The sequence below is a fragment of the Scylla paramamosain genome, unplaced genomic scaffold, assembly GCF_035594125.1.
Source record: "Scylla paramamosain isolate STU-SP2022 unplaced genomic scaffold, ASM3559412v1 Contig71, whole genome shotgun sequence".
NCBI classification, from domain to species: Eukaryota; Metazoa; Arthropoda; class Malacostraca; order Decapoda; family Portunidae; genus Scylla; species Scylla paramamosain.
The window spans coordinates 70,001-90,000 of NW_026973736.1; the positions used below are offsets into that span (position 1 = coordinate 70,001).

A 20,000-nucleotide genomic window follows, 5' to 3' on the forward strand; every position below is an offset into this window, starting at 1 on the left:
ATATATATATATATATATATATATATATATATATATATATATATATATATATATATATATATATATATATTTTGTTGCCAGTGCCAGTGTTCCTCTTACATAAAAATTGCTTTTTCAAGACTACAGTCATCTTCACAACCTGCAGGGGCTTTTCATCAGGGAATGCCCATTAGCTGGCAGCCAGGCTCATTGTGATCTAATTGGCTGAGGATGAACTTGTAACTTATTCCCAAGAGGAGGAAAATTTTCATCAAATTATACGTGCGAGGAGGAAGTCAGGATCGGGGAGCTGCCACTACTTCTGCAACACCCTCAAGGACAGCATGTGGCTAATGACCGCCGCTGAGCAAGTTCTCAAGAGACCTTTAATTCAAACGGGAGAATGGGCTCTTCCACCTTCCCGCCAAATCCTGAAGGGCGCAGCAATGTTGGTGCAATGGCAGCATTCACTCGGAGACCAGAATGGACGTGGCATATTACCCGCTTATCAAGAAGACCATTGACTGCTGTAATCACGAGGGAGTGTTGAGGTTTAATATGGTTATATCAGGACTTCTGCAAGGTATGAAGTCCTCTTGTAATGCACGGAGATCAAATACACACTAAGCGTCATTTTTCTTATTGCAGCGAATATTTACACAAAGAGGTACGAATCTACTGAAAATATTTTTATCATTATTTTCTTTTTTGTCAAAGTGGATGATACGAATAATGTGTGGTAGATCAGTGAGCAGCGCAAGACACGGTGATTATCCTGGGGAGACTCCAATATTACCTGTTATCTTTAAATACTTCAGCATGCAAGTGGATTATGAACACTGACACCTGTACAATGGCCACCCCCATCCCTCTAATGTACGAATACTTCATGAGGATTAATCTCGCCGCTTCACTTACTTTTTTAATTTCAGTTCAGCTCCTCACCTGAATGACATTTTCTTTTACAAATTCTCTCTAATTCTAATTCTAATTGTCTCTCTAATAGTTCAAAGTAATCGAGCAATAGCTAATGAATCTACCTTTATCATAATGACAGGCTAAACACACAAAACATTACACCTGCTGAAGACCAAATCACCTTTATCCACCTTTCTTATTCCTTAGTCGCACTGTTTCCAAACAAATGTTCAGTAACACGTCACACAACAATGCTCAGGGTAAAGGTAAAATTTCTCCTACCAGGAAACTACAAGGTCTGAGCGCGTTAGTTAGGTTTACGTTGCGACACTTGGCAGTTGATACAATTTTACATGACCACACGGACTGAAAGGACACAATTCTCTTTCATTCTTTCATTCTACACTGTTATAGGAGAAGCCTTTAGCTTGTTTCTAGCTGAATTTGTTTCTTTGATTTCTGGATGGCGTTAGCACATAAATATTCAGAATTGTACTCGTAGCATCTGGTGAATTTCGTTATCTGTGGCGTGGGGGACAGAGTCGAGGGTATACAGTGAATACTTTAAACTTTTTCCTATTTATTGTTCACCGTTCAAAACGTTAGTTAAAAATGATTCAGAGATTTTCACGAACGCTTATCTTATCTTTCCTTTTTGCTACAAATGTTAACAAGAGAAAAAGCATACATAAAAAAATGAGAGGCAAGGGTTCAGCGCACGTGTGGGCGGCGGTGCAGGTGTCGACGAGTAGGCGACACACTCGGCGCAGCAAAATGGTGGAGGCTGACTGTCTTAGCCATGCCCACTCTGTTAAAGCTGTGGAGCGAGAACTGCACAGCCTTATCATGATGTCTCACTTGATGTATGACCAAGGAAGCTCAGGCTGTAGCGCGTCTGACTACAATGCAAGATTTCCCGAGTTCGAATCCTGGTTACGGCCGGGGTTTTTTTTTAGGACGATTGCTCGCTCCTAGGTTGACCAAGCATTAAAATGGATACCGGTTAGCTATAACTGGGAACAAAGCAAAGAACTGGCTACCCTACTCCATGTGCCGAGCCCCTATGCCAACGCTTATGATTAACCGCGGCTCACCTTTACGCTTTAATGATCGAGGACAATAAAGCCTTTCCTTGATGTATGACTGAGAACGGTGAAGTCGTGGTGAGGGAACAAAGCGTCTCTGAAAAGTATAGTCAGAATCCAATATAGTCTCTCTGAACGGGTTTACGTCAAGAGGAGGAAAAAAAAAAAAAAACTGCCGTAAGATAATAACACTCAACGGACTTATAAGTATCAAGGGCATAATATTCCTGAATGGCGGCGATTATAAGATTTTTCAAGACAATAATAGATCAGAAAATGCTGGATTCTCCGAGGCATGAAGGCTAAAAATATATATAATGAAAAGAAGATGGTAATGACTACACAAATGAACTCAGCATTGAAGAGAGAGAGAGAGAGAGAGAGAGAGAGAGAGAGAGAGAGAGAGAGAGAGAGAGAGAGAGAGAGAGAGAGAGAAGAGCTGTGTTTATTACTTAATTACTGTTATGTTTTATGGGTACCATTGCTCACGGGAACAGAGGAAGTGCAGCTGACGTTAGTATGGAGTTCACGGCTTCATGACACCTTTTATATAACGCTACACACTGTTTATTCACTTTTTAATTTTCTTTTTTTCACAATAACGCTTCTTAACTTCTCTTTATGCTTGTTGCTATTATTATCCATTACTGCTATTGCTGCTGTTGTTGTTGTTATTCATATGTACTACAGCGCAATAATATGGAAGTAAAGAGCAAGGTTTTTTTTTTTTTCTTTGTTCCTCTTCTTTTCTTACCGGTTTTCCTGCATTGTTTCAGCGTCCGTGCGGGAGGAGAAAAGGAAAGAAGCAATAATAATGGAAGAGTGTGGATGGGTGGAAAAAACAACAACAACAACAATAATACTGCTCTAGTTCTCGTGTCTTTGTTCGTGATCCGCTTGTTGCGCATCCGTATCGCTTATTTCTTTTTCCGCTTCTCGTAATGTCATTTGTTTCATCACATTTTCTGGTCTTTCTCCGGTTTTCTTATCATCATTTATTCGCGGTGGTGTTTCTGTATTCATCGCGTTCGTTTCGTTTTTTTTTTTTTTTTGCATGTTATTTTCTCTTGTTTAAACTTTTTTTTGTAACATTTTCTTTTCTTTTTCCTCTCCTTCTTGTTCTTCTTGTCGTTCTTCATTTCTTGCTCTTGTTGCTGTTGTTGTTCTTCTTCTTCATCCTCCTCCTCCTCCTCTTCTTCTTCTTCGTTATTCTCATCTGTCGTTGTCATAATGTTCTCTCTTTACCTGTTCTTTTCTCCTTCATCATGTATTAATGTCTTGGCTGCGACGATCATTCTTTTCTTTGTTCTTCTCATCACTCTCAATGATGAACAAGAAACATCCTCTTAGGAGGGAGCTCGCCTCATAATAAAAAGCAGGACAATAAAAAAGGAAGAAAATCATGGAAGAGAAGATCAAGAGAAAGAGAAGTGAGAAGAAAATAAAATAATCTTAATACGAGGTAGTTTATGAAGTGCATCTTTGTTTTTAGATGAGATGTAATGATGACGACTATGATGATGATGATGATGATGATGACGATGGTGATAATAATGATAATAATAATAATAATAATAATAATAATAATAATAATAATAATAATAATAATAATAATAATAATAATAATAAAATAATAATGATACTGGAAATAAGTACAACAACAACAACAACAACAACAACAACAACAACAACAACAACAACAACAACATTGGACACAAAGACAAAATTTTCCTTTAAGCAGTAAGGAGGGAACGAGAGAGAGAGAGAGAGAGAGAGAGAGAGAGAGAGAGAGAGAGAGAGAGAGAGAGAGAGAGAGAGAGAGAGAGACAAACTAACATACAGACAGGGAAACTACAGTACACACCCACCCACCTACCTATCACCCACCTTCCCACACACAGTAAAAAACAGAGCAGGTACATCGACTTGATATTAAGGTTACGAAAGGATACGAGGCGAGGATCCCGAAGCCCGAAGCCAGAAGCCCGACGCGTGAGAGGAAGCACGAGTAGCGACGAGCGTGTGGCGGAAAGCCGGCGGTGGGGGGGGAAGAAGAACAGAAAAGGGAAACAAACGAGACCAGGAAACAGGGGCAGGGTTACATGACGATACCAGAGAGAGAGAGAGAGAGAGAGAGAGAGGCATGAAGTTATGACAGAGATTAGCTTTAATATTTTTGTTTAAGTCTGCTGCCTCAGTTCTCTTATTCTGCCGAGGATGAAACGGGAACGAGAAGGGCTGTGGGGGAGGGAGGGAGGGAGGGAGGGAGAGGGAGGGAGGGAAGAAATACGGTAAGGGAGTAAGGGCGGGAATATAGAATGAAAGAATGAATAAATGAATGATGCATGGAGTCGAAAAGGAAGAAAGGAAAGAAAAAAACGGATGGAAAGTAGAAGTAAGACAGTAAGGAGTGATGGAGGGAAGGAAGAAAGATAAGAAAATAGGAGGGGAGGAGGCAAAGGAGATAGGAGAGGAGCACGGAGGGAAGGAGTGAAGTATGTATTGAAGGAAGGAAAAGAAAGAAAGAAGGAAAAGAACCTTAAGGAGGAAGCAGCAAAGTAAAGAGGCCAAGGAAAGGAAGAAGGGAAGGAAGGAAGGAAGGAAGGAAGGAACGAAGAAACGAAGGGAAATCATAGTAAATGCATAGTAAAATGAAGGATGACTGGTGGGGAAAGAAGCTAGAGGGAACATATATCGATAAAGTCAACATCTGGGCGGCTGGGTGGCTGGATAGACACAGATGGATGCCTCACCAACAAATACACTCCGATACCTTAAAGATGAGAACGGGGACGCTGAAGAAGGCAATGATGAAGGCACTTTTGGCTGCTGCAGAGGAGGAGAGGGAAAAAGAGAGAGGGAGAGAGAGAGAGAGAGAGGGAGTGGGAAGGAGTGCAGGAATCAGGTGTGTGTGTGTGTGGCATGCTGATGGAGGTGATGGAGGTGGTGGTGGTGGTGGTGGCGGTGAGGGAAGGAAAAAGAAGGGCAAGCAAGCGTGTATGTATGTTTGTTCTGGGTCAGTGCACCGCCGCCTTCACTGAGAGCACCTTTAGTATATACATGAGGCGGAGGGAGAGCTGCTGCTTGTGATACTGTGGTGGTGATGGTGGTGGTGGTGGTGGTGGTGGTGGTTGAAGGTGGTGTAGTGTGTGGAAGTTGAGAATGAAGTAAGTATGAGCGGGGGATGAGTGAGAAAGTTAGCCGAGAGAGAGAGAGAGAGAGAGAGAGAGAGAGAGAGAGAGAGAGAGAGAGAGAGAGAGAGAGAGAGAGAGAGAGAGAGAGAGAGAGAGTAAAAAAGGTAATAGCGTCGCAAGTGACACCTGGTAACCACAATTAGGAGAGAGCGGTACTTCTCCCACCCAGAATTTGCTTGGAGCGGGGATCGAACTTGCAACCTTTCAACAGCCACGCACGTACCATAAAGCCAACTCCCGTGAGAGAGAGAGAGAGAGAGAGAGGGGAAAAAGAGCTGAAATGTGAGAAAATTTGTCGAAACGAGTGGCCCCCAGCTGGGTTGAGGAGGAGGGTGAGTGGAAGTAAAGGAGAGGAGTACGGGAAGGCAAAGGGCGGGTGTGGTAAAGGCATGGAGAGTGAACGTGTGAGACTAAGGTGCAATGGTAGGCTGGGAAAAACATTAAACCACGACTGTAAAGGTGGAAGGAATGCAGGTGTGAGTGTGTGTGTGTGTGTGTGTGTGTGTGGTGGGGGGATACTGGAAGGAGGGAGAATGCTCGTATAAAGGTGAAAATGGAGGGAGCAGCAAATAGTTAAGGATGGGGGTGAACGTGTGAGACTGTGGGCCCATTCATTAAACATTCATTAAACATTAGGGTTACTGGCCCGCAATCCGAATCCCCAACGTCGGGCATCCTACTACGAAACTGGCGCGCTGATTTTTTAAACAGAAAACGGCAACCCGACGTTCGTACGAGGTTATCGGAAGAGTTGGCAGCCTTTGCTCCCGATATTGGTAGACCTGAGCACATATAAACAAATCCACGTGCTACCTTTACTTCGCCCACAGCTTCGCCGCTATCATGAGTGTGCCTGCCTCTTCTGTTCTCCTCCTCTCTCCACGAGAAAAAGCTGTCGCACTCACAAATGCTCAACGCCAGAGACTGTCTGAGGTGATAACTTCAAAGAAAATCCTGTTGGATCATTCTACAGACTTCAACGGGATAAGAAAAAAACAGAAAGCTTGGGAGGAAGTAGCTGCTGAATTCAACCTCAGCTACCCTGCTGAACGTCCCAGGACAGTAACCCAGCTCAAACGGGCTTGGGAGTACATACGGTAAGTGGATGTAAATATTCTGTATATTTTGTGTATAGCAGGTGAATTTTTGTGTTTAGCAGAGCAATAACATATTGCATCATGCTGCATCCGTAAGGGCAAGCTGAGTGTATCTCATTAATTAAATTAACACTCAGGTTTACCTCTCACAAAGGGAGTGTGTTTATCTTGCTGATCTAAATTGGGTTTTTAGCTTGCTGGTGTACTGTAAAGGGGTGTTTTTCAGCTTGCTGGTCTAGAAGGGGTGTTCTAAGCTTCCTGGTCTAAGGGGGGTGTTTTTAGCTTGCTGATCTAAAGGGGGTGTTTTAAGCTTGCTGGTCTAAGGGGGGGTGTTTTTAGCTTGCTGGTATCTCACAAGTAGCATATACCATTTCTTACCTGCCCTTTATATGATTAATGGATTATTAATATTTTTTTCTTTAGCAAATATTTAAGAAAAGCTCCATGGTAAACAGCAATATTAGGTTAAGTTCAGGTTAGGTTCAGGTTAGTTTTTTACTTGGAAATATAAGAAATGGAATTAAGAAATAAAGTACACAGACAATAAATGAATATTATTATATTTGTCCAAATCATTCCTAACTGAAGATTCTGTACAGCACTACTGGCATTGTTTAGTAATCTACATTATGTTCATGCTTACAGAGTGAAGAAGAATCACAAGAAATTTCTTCATGAGTCCTTCAAGACTGGTGGAGGGCCATCACCAAAACCAGTCACAGATGACTTCTTGGCTGTTGCAACAGATGCACTGGCTGTGGAGCTGCAATTTGCAGACAACCAGCTAGATAGCTTAGTACCCATAGTCATAAGAGAAGAGGAAGTGGGTCTGTATTTTGGCTTTCTTTTCTGTTAGTCTTTAATCATATACACAATCTTACTTATTGCCTTCATTTTTCATACTATTTCTTTCCCCATTTGTTATTATTATTTTTTTTTTTGGACAGTAGGCTGCCCTGGCAACTGTGAAATTATCATGAATACGTTGTTTTTTGGATATGTTCATGCATTGTCATATAATTCTGTTTCATTCAGTAAATTTACAGTTACTAGAAATTTAGGAAATACACAACATGTAGTGCGCAATAGCGTTGATAGTAAAATTAACGTTAATGGCCATGGACATCAATGTTAAAAGTGGAGTTAAAGTTAGGTTAGGTTCAGCTAGGTTGGTATAGGTTAGGTTAGGTTAGATTAGCATATTTTCATTTGTGTGCACTGGTAGTGATTGATGCATCATAAACATCTTTGTAAAAATTTTGTTTCCTGTTTTAACATTAACTTCTCATCTAGCAGAAATAATTGACGACGACATGCTTCCTGCATGTACAATAGCAGCAGGACCATCGACAACACCAGCAGCAGGACCAGCAACAGCACCAGCAGCAGGACCAGCAACAGCACCAGCAGCAGGACCAGTGACAGCACCACCACCAGGACCAGCAACAGCACCAGCAGCAGGACCAGCAACAGCACCACCACCAGGACCAGCGACAGCACCACCACCAGGACCAGCTTCAGCACCACCAACAGTTACAGCAACAGCACCAGCAATGGCACCAGCAACACCACCAGCAGGGCCAGCAACAGCACCAGGAGGAACATCACAAACTGGACCCTCCACCCGTAGAGGCCGAAAGAGACCCCTACGCAGTGAGAGGGAGGAATGTTTCCGCGCTATTCGAGAAGGTGCAGAGACCTTGAATGACGACTTGAAAGTGTCATTGCAAAACTTCTCTGCTCTATGTGAGAAGCTTGGCAATCAAGCTGAAGTGGCAGCAAATGCATTTGCTCAGGCAATGCAAACATCAACAAATGCATTTGTTCAGACTATGCATAATGTTGATAGCACTATGGAACAAGTACGCAAGTACTACAGCCCAGCTTCTGGGAGACCCAGCAGTCTGTAAGTATCCTGTGTGTGTGTGTGTGTGTGTGTGTGTGTGTGTGTGTGTGTGTGTGTGTGTGTGTGGTGTGTGTGTGTGTGTGTGTGTGTGTGTGTGTGTGTGTGTGTGTGTGTGTGTGTGTGTGTTGTATATTTGAGTGAAAATAAATAAAAAAAACAAACAAATCTTGACCTCCATTTATTTTCATGACCTACACTTTGAGGGTTCATATATGATTATATATAACATTTCTTTCATGTCTTGTCCTTCACAGGAAAATATATAATTACATCCTACATGGTACTTGTATCTTGTATTGAGTCACATAACAATGTATCAAATGACAGATGCAATAGAGTTTAAGATTGAACTGATATGCATTACAATTTTGGGATAGAGGAAAGCACTTCCACTTGGCCAAGAAGGGTGTGAATGCACTCCTTTGACAGCCGGTACCTCCGAATGAACTCATCCTCAGAGTAGGCAGCAAAAGGGTTTTGGTGATCCTTGACCAGTCTCCTTGGTAATCTTGCTTTATCAGCTCGATCAGCATGTTGAAGGTGCACAAGAGCAAGAATGCCAGCCTAAAAAGAAATTCATCTTCTTAAGTCCTCCCTCACAAAAAATACTAGCAAAATTAATGTTATCAATAATGTTATCAATAACAATGCCATAATATGAAATGTCAAAATATATGGGAAGCAGAGCTAAAGCCTGCTGGCCTGAACAGCTCACTGGCTGTCTGGCTAGCTGGCGGCTGTCAGAGACCTGCTCCATCACAATAACAATAAATTAACCTGCGTGAGATGGCTAAACTAATCAAAACAAAGTTAATTCACCATAAATAATAATACCAAAACAACTTGACCCACAGCTATCCTGCAGCTGTTCTGCAAGCTTTTCTAACGACAAACAGCTTCCACACATATTATTTGGGCTCTGCATGTAATATTGACAAGTAATAGTGCTATACATACCATGGTTGAAGCTCCAGGAAGGTGTAGAGATGTTGGTAAGAAGTGAAGACAGGCTAGAAGCTTGCGCCACGACAACAGGCCCCTAGGCATACGTCACGTCCAAACACCAAGTTCTTTTAAAAAGTTTAAGTACTGACAAAAAATATTGTATTCGTGTAATAATATGTTTAACCTACATTATTACGTATTTCCATACAATCATAACACATTTCTGCTATGAATGAGAGGATAATACATTCTCAAGCAAAATTCGTAGGTGCTTTCGGAGGGTGTCAGGCTCCCGAAAGATTTCTCCCCGAACGTGTCAATATTTTTTTGGATTCAGACGCAGACGCCCGACATTTCGGGCTCCAGGAGTGTTTAATAAATCGACTTCACCGGATTCGGAATGCGGGCCACTAACCCTAATGTTTAATAAATGGGCCCACAGGGCCCATTTATTAAACATTAGGGTTATTAAACATGTGTGTGTGTGTGTGTGTGTGCGTGGAGGTGAGGTGTTGAGCAGTGTAGTGTGCTGAAGGATGCAGGGAGACGCGAGGTTTGGCAGGCAGGGTGTAACATCAAATTAAAAAAAAAGGTTACACACACACACACACACACACACACACACACACACGACTAAAACTCCACTATTGATAATATAGTTTTAACGCTGACAATTCTACTACTATTACTACTACTACTACTACTACTACTACTACTACTACTACTACTACTACTACTACTACTACTACTACTACTACTACTACTTCTTCCTCTCCTTCTTCTTCTTCTTCCTCTTCTTCTCTTCTTCTTCTTCTTCTTCTTCTTCTTCTTCTTCTTCTTTTTCTTTTCATTCTCCTTCTTCTCCTCTCCATTTTATCATCATCGCATTATCATCATCATTATAATCATCATCAATCACAATTATCATTATAAGAACAAAAGGAACCAATGCACCATTATATATATACATAAGAGCATACGTAATCATGTAAATACGAAATTATTTAAGCTCTTATATACTTGTATATACTTGAACAGCCTGGTTACTACAATAAGAATGGTGCAATCAGGTATAACACGAACGCAACTGATAATTCTGGACCTTGTAGTCAAAACACGCCAATAAAACTTACGAGCAAAAATATTAGAAGTTACGAGCGCACCGAGGTAATCTCACATACATAATTACTGCCCCTTCAGGAGTACATAGCGTTCTGAGAGGGGAGGGATTTCTTCTCCGACTAAAGACAATGGCTCGAGCTGGCACAAAAAATCTAGTCTCTGTGACGTGAGTCGAGGTGAGGTGTGTGAAATGATGAAGCCCTACAGTAAGTAAACCTTGCCTAGCGCAGAAAGGTGGAGGTTATACATGGGCCGCCACGTGTAGGTCTGATGGGTTCTTGCTGCTCCCCTTATTTCCTAACGCTCTTATGACAGTGTAGTAAATCAGAGAGTGTGTTGTTAGTTAAGGTGTAGAGACGTCACCATGCAGGACCTCCTCACCATGACTTTACCATGAAGTTAACTCGAGAGAGAGAGAGAGAGAGAGAGAGAGAGAGAGAGAGAGAGAGAGAGAGAGAGAGAGAGAGAGAGAGAGAGAGAGAGAGAGAGAGAGAGAGAGAGAGAGAGAGAGAGAGCATAACCGATCCACAGAGATGAAGCTTGAGTGACCAGTATGACGGTGAAGTGATGGAGAGAGCCATGTTTGAGTCCCGGTAATGCCTGTCTCATTTTCGCCACCTCCCCGACCTTAATTCACCTTAATGTAACGCATCCAGGCTGGGGCGGTGCTTGTGGTGAGAGCAGCACGTGGGAGGCAGGGTAACATGTACAGCCATGGTCAATATCAAACAACATGCTGGATTCCTTCCCCCTCCCTCATTCTGTGCTTACCTTCTCCCCTCAGTCTGAAGTCACCGGGTTAGCTGGGAATCAATTTGTCATAATTTTTTTTTTCTATGAGGAGGCTCAGTAGATCAGAACTTTTAAGATTGAGAAAGTCGTTTCTTTGCATTGTGTTTAGCTTTTTTACCTCAATCTAAAGTCCTGCAGTTTATTGAGAATCTATGTATTTCCAATTTTTTTTTGTGAGCAGATTGTCAGCAGGTCACAAAAGCTAAGATTGAGAGAGAACACAAAACACAGTGAAGGTGAGGATAGGTTGCTTCACTTATATAATCACATTACCTTCCAGTCCGAGGTGGCTAAATGTAGCAGTTTTAAAGGTGCTGTCCACGTTATCAGTGTTGAGGGTGTTGAGAATCATCAGCCCTGTAGTGCGTGTGAGGGAGGGTCTCGTTCTGACGGGGGAAAGGTGAGGCCAATGAATAAAGGTCATAGAGCTGGAATGGAGGTGAGGAGCGGAAAATGCCATCTGGATAAAGAGAGAAGAGAGAGAAGAGCTCGTTTAAGACACATATATATAAATGTTTCGCAATGTGGATCGCTTAAGTCACGTTGCTGACAAGTCGTGAGAAAAGCTACATGTTAGAATAAAGGAAATACACACAACAAATCTAAACTACATGATGAAAAGTTACATGTCAGAATTATGATGAGACTTTCTATCTTATATCATGAAAAAGCTAAACTATATCATGAAATATGTATGTCAGAATTAGATCATGTCAGAATTAAAAAGACCATTCAAAACCTTCTTTAAATTACGTGTATCATGAATGTACTGCTCGTGGGCAATTTTCACATCCCCGTGCGTTAGTTCTCACAAGCTTTGATTCATTTTCATGCCCTGCCATCCTGTGAATAGCTCTTGTTAAACCTTCATTTCCGTCACCCCTGGATCATAGTCACTTATGTAATTTAGCTAAATGTCACATCAGGATTATTTTCCTATTCGTTGCACTGTTACCTTGAATAATAACAGCAACAATAAAAGAAAGCAACAGCAACAACTACAATAATTATAATAACAATAACAATATCAATAACAACAATACCGTCTACCTCAGCCTACTTGGAGGGGTCGAGCACGCGTGGCCGATGACAGGCACGTCCCCGAGACAGATGAGCCTCTCCGGAGCACCTGGCAACACTCGGGAGGGTGATGCCCATTCCCGGCCCTTGTCACCATCACGGCAGATATGAAGGGTGTGTGTTATTGCCGCTCCGTAAACAGGTGGTGCAAGATGACACCAGCGGCACAATACCATCAGTGAAAGACCGATGACCGCCCCAAGCCAGCCAGCCATGACCCCATTCAGTCGTAACATCAATCACGTGAAATGGATTAATCTCGCGTCCCATCGCCCTTAATAGTCTGCATAGGTGGCTAGATCGTCAGTCAAGAAGGGGATAACACACACACACACACACACACACACACACACACACACACACACACACACACACACACACACACACAGTACATTTATCGCTTTGCTGGCACTTGGTTGACATTCGCTGTCGACTATTTGCTGCACAGAATCCGAAATGGTTCCCAAGAAGCGTTCCAGATACACACACACACACACACACACACACACACACACACACACACACACACACACACACACACACACACACACACACACACACACACATACACACACACACCTGTTGTTGTTGTTGTTGTTGTTGGTGCTGTTGTTGCTACGTATGATGGATTTCCTATTATGATCTTTACTCGGTAACCTCTGTTTGTTTGAGTGTCAGTCTAGTGGTTATATTATTGTTATTATTATTATTATTATTATTATTATTATTATTATTATTATTATTATTATTATTATTATTGCTGTTGTTATTGTTGTTGCTGTTGTTAATGTTACTGTTGTTGTTGTTGTTGTTGTTGTTGTTGTTGTAGTTATCAACATTACTGTTATTATTATTGTTATTATTACCATCATCATTATCATTATCATTATTATTATTTTCATTGTTGACAGTACCCTACTACTACTACTACTACTACTACTACTACTACTGCTGTTGCCATTATCATCGCCATCACTTCAAGAGAGGTCTGCATAGAGCACCGTGATGTGGCAGCCTGGGATAGCTGTGTTTAAGTCTTCCCAAAGCTCGGGTGACCAGTGAGTGTTACGAGCCAATGGTGAGATCGACATGTCATCTTAACTGCACCCTTGACACGTGCAGCCTGTTCAGTGACGCACGGGGTAGGTGAGTGACTGAGGCCATTCATTTATGTCATAGCGGTAATCATTGGGTTTATTGTTTAATCCTCACTAAGCCTTTCCCACGACACACCTTGCGTTACCATCACTTCTCCGCTACATTAAGTTTCAGTTTTAATGAAAGAATTCGTCGATCTTCAGGGAAACTGCAAAGGTTTAAATAGATTAATGGATAAGGATGAGAGGTGGAAAAAGGCAGGGATGTTTCATGCAGGGACTGCCACGTGTAAGCCAGATGGATTTTTGCAGTTTTATTTTCTTAGTATTTTCTTACGTTCTTACCTATATGTAGCTAGGTAGCTCGGCTCACACAGTAATAATTGACAAGGACGTGATCAATCATTCATTACTGACATAAAAAAAAAAAGCTTCCTCTTTTCGGTTCATCTAATCTGCAACAGACTTCATGACTTTTTAAACACGACGCCCACAGGCCACAGAAGCTAAAATGGCATGAGATTCTTCTTCTTCTTCTTTTTTTTTTTTTTTTTTTTCAGAATATGATTGACGTTTGCTTGCGAACTGGTATATACTGGCGCTGCTTGACCATTGTAAGTCTGTTCTGTGACTTTTTTTTATTTTGTTTTGCCGAAAGCTTTATTAATTTCCTGTTCATTTCCATAACGGTCAACCAAAAAAATAAGTCCCTTATTTCGTCTTGTTCTTTACTCTCATGGTATTTTAAATGTCCTTTGACCAATTACCTGTGCGCATTGTCAGCCCTCGTGAAATTGCTATTCTTTAATTAATCGATTATTACCTTCACTACCTACAAAATATACACCGTAGAAAAATATCTGTCTTTAGCCACACAGACTTACCAGCACTGAGAAGACCCGCCACCGCCATTGCCACTTGTTTTGTCTACGAGCATGCTAGGCGCTGGGCACTATGAATTGATGTGTAGTGGGTTGAGATTGAGAGATCGCATATTACCAAAGCATCCATCTTTTCACACGGGCCCAGGTCAGTAAGGGGACCAAGACTCCTCACCACGGCAGTAAAAGTCTATGAGGTCACCTGATTTATAATTTATGGGTTGAAAAGTTTATATAAAAAGCATGAAATGTCGTGCGCAAGCAATTAAGATAGGGAGAAAATTTTGCTGATAGTCTTGAAAGAAAAGGCGAAGGGGAGGAGGAGAAGAAGAAGAAGAAGAAGGAAAAAATCTTATAAAAGAAAAACTGAGGCATTTCCATTTCTCCATTTTCGACAAATTTTTTAGTTTATTTCAATGTACTTCCCGAGTCGAAAACTTTCCGCGTCCCTTCCTCCCGCGACACATATATGTCAGTTTTAATACTAATGCGTAAGCTGACCACAAACTTATTCTTTCATGTGTTTCCTGGCAATCTGTGGTGCAGCAAGTCATGCTTCACTTAGATGCCATCCTTCCCTTTCAACTTTAACTTTCTTCAAGAAGTAATTCTTGTCACCTTAGAATCTAAGCGGCTCTTTCTTGGTTCATCAAACTCAACAACGTTACCTAGTCTTCCTTTTCTTTAAGACTCTGCAGCTCTTATCCTGCACAAATAAGCGTGGAGGTCGCTGGTCGCTTTGACAGCGTGAAAGCAGACATAAGATCTGCAATGAGTGAAGAAGCAAAGGCGATTACGGAGAGTGGTGGTGGGCAGACTGCTGTGGGCGTGCTGGATTGATCTGGCCAGTGTTTTAACATTTCAAGATATATCAATATATATCAGTCTTTGCGCAGTGTTGAGGATATGTATGAACCCGGGAACCTTGACAAAAGACCATAATTTTCTATGCCACTATGATATCCGGTTACTGAGGTGTAATAGATAAGGAATAGATAGGAACAGGTAAGGAAAAACGGACTGAATATGACCAATTTCCATTTATAAAAAATGCAGGAAATTTTCTCCAGCACGTTACAAGCAATTGTGAACAAGGAACACATGAATATACTTGTACGTATGTATGTTATACACGAAATGCAATATTTCTTTCTTTCATACAAGCAGAACGAGGGCAGTGAGTTTAACGACGCGGAAAATACACGAAGACAAGAATCTATTCTAACGAGGTGAGTACGTGCCCTGCGTCTGTGTCTGGCAGCCGTAACGCGGAGGCTAAACTTAAAACAGTGATGAACCTTAGGGCAGATGTTCCGAGGCAGGGTTCGGTCAGAATGTAGGCAAAACTCGGTCAGCGTGAACATCGATGAAGCTGCTCCTCCTTTTACGTGACTGACGACTTTTTATGAGTGAAGGCCACGAAACACTCCACCTTTGGAAAAAGCGCTGCTTGCACCAACCAAATTTCGCAGTAACAAAAAACCTAGTCAGGAGCGTTAACAGAAGCTAGTAATATTTTAAAAATATTTCTTATGCAGCTTTTAACGTGTCCTCGAGACCAGATGTGAATTAGTTAGAATTAGTCGAGGAGGCAAGCGTGACATATACAGTACATACGAGTTTATATTTTAAACGCTGTCTATCAATAAGATGTCGTAAACTCCACTGAGCTGTTCCACCCTGACGATCAGGGTAAGCGCGCACTTACGGCGATCTGTTGTCTTTGCATATAGCACAGGTTTGTACTTCTCATGCTCTCTCTGTCTATCTGGCTGTGTCTCCCCCCCTCCCCCCCCTCTCTCTCTCTCTCTCTCTCTCTCTCTCTCTTGATTCAGTATCTTTGTTACCCTCAAAGAGTTATTGACATACAGGAAGACATGCGTGTTTTTTTATATATATTTGTTTTGTAAATAAAAAAAAAATAATTGAAGCAGCATATACTGATAACCTTTTTTTTTTTTTTTTTCCAGCATGCTGTAAGCGATCTACAAAAAACGAGAAATCTTTTTATAGCCAACATTCATATGCTTATAAACGTAAATTTTCCCATAAAACTACAATTTATAAAATTTCTACTCTGTGGTACGCACACACACACACACACACACACACACACACACACACACACACACACACACACACACACACACACACACACACACACACACACACACACACACACACACACACACACACACACACACACACACACACACACACACACACACACACACACACACACACACACACACACACACACACACACACAGAGAGAGAGAGAGAGAGAGAGAGAGAGAGAGAGAGAGAGAGAGAGAGAGAGAGAGAGAGAGAGAGAGAGAGAGAGAGAGAGAGAGAGATTGCAAATTATTTGCTTGGTTTAGAAACGGAGTGTGGTGGTAGTGGATTTCTCAAATGGCATTCGCTGGATTCTTGGCTAATTCATTGCGTGCCACAGAATATTTTCGATAATCGTGCACCACTGGAGGCGTTGTGAGAAAGGACAACATTACACATCATTGAAAAAGCGAGAAAACTTCTTGGTAAGAATCCAACAATAGAAGAAAATAATGTTTTCATTTTTATGTTTCTTGAAGACCTGACAGTCTTTGTTTTCCTTTTCATTGGAACTGAAACAAAGCAAAGTTAACTATGTCTCCCTCACGAAAACAAAACCAAAACTTATTCTATTGCGCAAGACGCAGAAGGCATCCCGCTTTTTAAGATCAAGATCTAGATTAAGCCAAACTTGTCTACATTCTGAAAGGCCGTTATCGTTGTATAGAGACACGCAATATGCAGGGATGAAAAATTGCAGGAATGAAAAATTTTTTTTGCAGGGATGAAAAATTGGCCACACTTGGTTGAAAGTAGTTTTGTATCGCATCAAATCAAATCTTGAAATTAGCGCGCGCTGGTCGGTGTCTGAGTGGGAGTGCAGGATCAATGTATTCTCTTCTTACATTTTTGCTCAGAGGGTTTTCAAGTATTTCAGTGAAATATGAAGGTACTTGGCCTCAAGTCCCATCATGTAAACATAAGATATTCACTGTAACTTATCATTTACTTGAGAAAATTACTTCTTTTGCCAGTGTTGGTGCTGGTCACTTCTTATAACTCCCTTACAGTAGTGACAACAATGTTATACCGCATGTGTGTGTGTGTGTGTGTGTGTGTGTGTGTGTGTGTGTGTGTGTGTGTGTGTGTGTTGTATCGCTCACCCCCTACCCCTGACATATTTGAATTCCTGCTGTGGTAACTGTCAGATAAACAATGGTAGCGTTGTTTTTTCCCTCTAGTGGTTTGCCGGCAAATACGTGGATGGGCAACGCTGGCGGTGGCGTGGCACAGGTTACTGCTAATAGGTGCGGGTCAGGAGAGCAATGCCGTTTGGATGGCGCGGTACAGGGGTGGGGAGAAAGATTTTGAGGATACCTTGTAACGTTGGCAGGGTGTAGGAGCGGCGTGAGCGGGGCGTGGATCAGGTGGGGGCCGTGGCCGCAAGGAAGGACAGTAGTGTGGCAGAACTAGGGAGGGGAGGACGTGCGCGCGAGCAACAGAGCAACAGTTTCCAGGCGCTGCTGCAGCCTGTAGCGCGTACTGTCTGCCAACTTTCAACCGTCTCACTTTCTGCTAAGTACTGTTGCTTGACCTCCGTGTGATGAAGTGACCGTGGTGATGAAAAATGAAAGTACGAGCGTGATTTGATAATAGGAGAACTAGTGTAAGTAGAAATAATAATGATGGGTGAGGTGGTGTAAGTACTCAGTGTTGGGAACTACTATGATGAAGCACCTGTCGGATACACCTGTGCTGCGCCTCAGGTCAGTGCCGTCCTTTACCTCTCCCTTAGTGTTGCTGTCACTCAGGTTTCTCATAACAGTATAAGAACACAAGCACACTACCATAGCAGCTCTTTGGACATAAGTAATGGCACCTTCTCTCATGCACATCCATAAACCTGTCCTGCCTGCTCTTAAACTTTTCTGTCATACATACACTAACTACATAGCGGATTTTTCTGCTTAGTTTCTTCACTCTCTCTCTCCCATTAGTGAAAAAAAAATCTACTTATTTCTTTCTTTAGTAACCACCTCGGGAATCGATTATCACGGTCAGAACCTCAACAATTATTTTTTAAGTCTTTTTAAAATTTTACACGAATTCAAGGACTTTAATCAACGGGTGGCGCCGGATTGTCTTTCTCAGGAGTGCAGATCGAGGTGTTGAAACTCATACACGTGCAGTAAATACGATCAATATTATTATGACTCTAGGCAGCAATGGACCGTTTTCCAGCTCTGAGGTCCAGGCTTGCTAGTTCTCCCAAGTCTCTTTCGCAATGTCAACTAGCGTGATTAGTTTCATTAATTATTACATACTGAGGGGAGTTTTCTCTGACAGACAGCACACTGCACGTACTCTTACTAACCTGGGCCTGCCACTTCGCTCACAACTCACAGTCTGCTGAGATCATCTTACAAAACCTCAGCATCACGAACAAATCCAATTAGCAGACCTACTTTTTTAGTGTCGCGAGCAAATTAGCCAATTTACATACTTATTCCTCAATTTACATAATTAATGCGTATAATGAATAGTATAATACGGAACTTTGGGAGCGACTCTTGTAATAGAACGCCATTTTGATTTTTCATTAAGTTGGAACTTTTTCTTGCTTTATACACCAAAATTTAGGTCATTCAATTGCGTAACTAAACTCTGAGGAGCCCTGCTTGTGGTCCAACGCCATTTTTATTTATTTATTTTATTTATTTTTTGTTATTAAGTTGGTATTTGCTCCCTGGACTAAGCCACGCCCTAATCCCAGCCAAGACATTGCGCTCTATTAAGTGAACTTTTATTCTTCCTGGAGCCCTCTAATGAGGTACTCCGTCAAGCGCTTTATTATAATCAACGTATATTATAATTTTCGTCGTTATCTTCCGCCTCGTTTTATCTCGTGAGGAAAGACAAAATAACAGCGGCGTGGTGCTCTTGCTGGTGTTACTCCAGATATATATGCCCGCCTCACTGCCAGAACAAACTATTTTTTTTTCTGTTGATTAGCGTTGTGTGCTTCATTGCTATGTTAATATGAGCCATTAACTTTGCAATCATTGTTGTGTATTTTTTTTTTTTTTTTGGAGAATCAATTAGGGGGATTAACGTCGGAATTTTGTTAGGCTCTGTAGAGAGAGAGAGAGAGAGAGAGAGAGAGAGAGAGAGAGAGAGAGAGAGAGAGAGAGAGAGAGAGAGAGAGAGAGAGAGAGAAACTCTTGCAGTGATAATGGAATATATAATAATGAAATACGTTTTTTTTTTCCTTACTAGAAATAAAAATAATAGCCAACAAGATAGCAGCAATTATGAAAAAAAAAAAAAGGTATTTGCTGAATCTATCCTGTAAATTATGAACAAGTATTAATGCTATAATTAGTTGAGACATTTTACTGATAATCGATAAAAGTTTAACATGCAACTTAATTAACTATCTATTTTCCTCCTTAACGCTACCTAACATGTTTGTCTGTTAACAATAGTGGCTCCCAAATTGACATGCTCGTACTCTTAACATATACATGTGAGATAATCGCTGATCATTCTGTTAATTATCATTATCAATAAACAAGTGAGCTGTGTGATCGTAATGAAAGTGTGATGGATGCAGTTATCAACAAACAGTAAAAAAAAAAAATATATATATATGGTAGCAGGAGGCGCGTGTGTGCAATCATGATCTGGAAGATGGGACGTAGCCTGTGAAATATGGAAATTCCTGGTCTATAGAATCTAAGTAGCTTTCTAGTAACCGCCAACTCAAAATATGTTGAAAGAAAGATGCCTAAGGACGTGAAAATATTGTCGTACGTGAAGGAAATCCCTTACCTTTCTCTTTGTTCTCCT

At 41.4% G+C, this 20,000-nt stretch overlaps 1 protein-coding gene and 2 long non-coding RNA genes across 4 annotated transcripts in view; 2 read left to right on the top strand and 1 right to left on the bottom strand.

The window, feature by feature from the left end:
• The first annotated feature begins 5,447 nt into the window (after window positions 1–5,447).
• LOC135098618 (actin nucleation-promoting factor WASL-like) lies at window positions 5,448–8,279 on the top strand. Its single transcript, XM_064000966.1, has 3 exons — window positions 5,448–6,273; window positions 6,919–7,100; window positions 7,570–8,279. Exons 1-3 carry the CDS (start codon window positions 6,020–6,022, stop codon window positions 8,181–8,183), a joined length of 1,050 nt encoding a protein of 349 aa, XP_063857036.1. The 5' UTR covers window positions 5,448–6,019; the 3' UTR covers window positions 8,184–8,279.
• A 65-nt stretch (window positions 8,280–8,344) lies between these two features.
• LOC135098620 (uncharacterized) overlaps window positions 8,345–20,000 on the bottom strand; it is a 22,155-nt gene continuing 10,499 nt past the window's right edge. Inside the window, exons 1-4 of one of the 2 annotated variants that reach the window (XR_010267173.1) lie at window positions 17,529–17,551; window positions 11,312–11,424; window positions 9,137–9,249; window positions 8,345–8,743 (exon numbers count right to left, since the gene is read on the bottom strand). This is a non-coding gene — a long non-coding RNA (uncharacterized LOC135098620). Of the gene's footprint in view, window positions 8,744–9,136; window positions 9,250–11,311; window positions 11,425–17,528; window positions 17,552–20,000 lie in introns of those variants that run through there. The other variant, XR_010267174.1, reaches the window with a different exon arrangement.
• On the top strand, window positions 11,318–12,800 carry LOC135098621 (uncharacterized). The gene is made up of 2 exons (XR_010267175.1): window positions 11,318–11,438; window positions 12,094–12,800. It is a non-coding gene; the product is annotated as an uncharacterized LOC135098621 (long non-coding RNA).

Bases quoted from the DNA above. Each gene is read 5' to 3' on its own strand.
- LOC135098618 (XM_064000966.1), top strand. From the start codon at position 6,020: ATGAGTGTGCCTGCCTCTTCTGTTCTCCTCCTCTCTCCACGAGAAAAA. The intron at 6,274-6,918 runs GTAAGTGGATGT...TCATGCTTACAG, and splicing joins CGGGCTTGGGAGTACATACG to AGTGAAGAAGAATCACAAGA. The intron at 7,101-7,569 runs GTCTGTATTTTG...CTCATCTAGCAG, and splicing joins CATAAGAGAAGAGGAAGTGG to AAATAATTGACGACGACATG.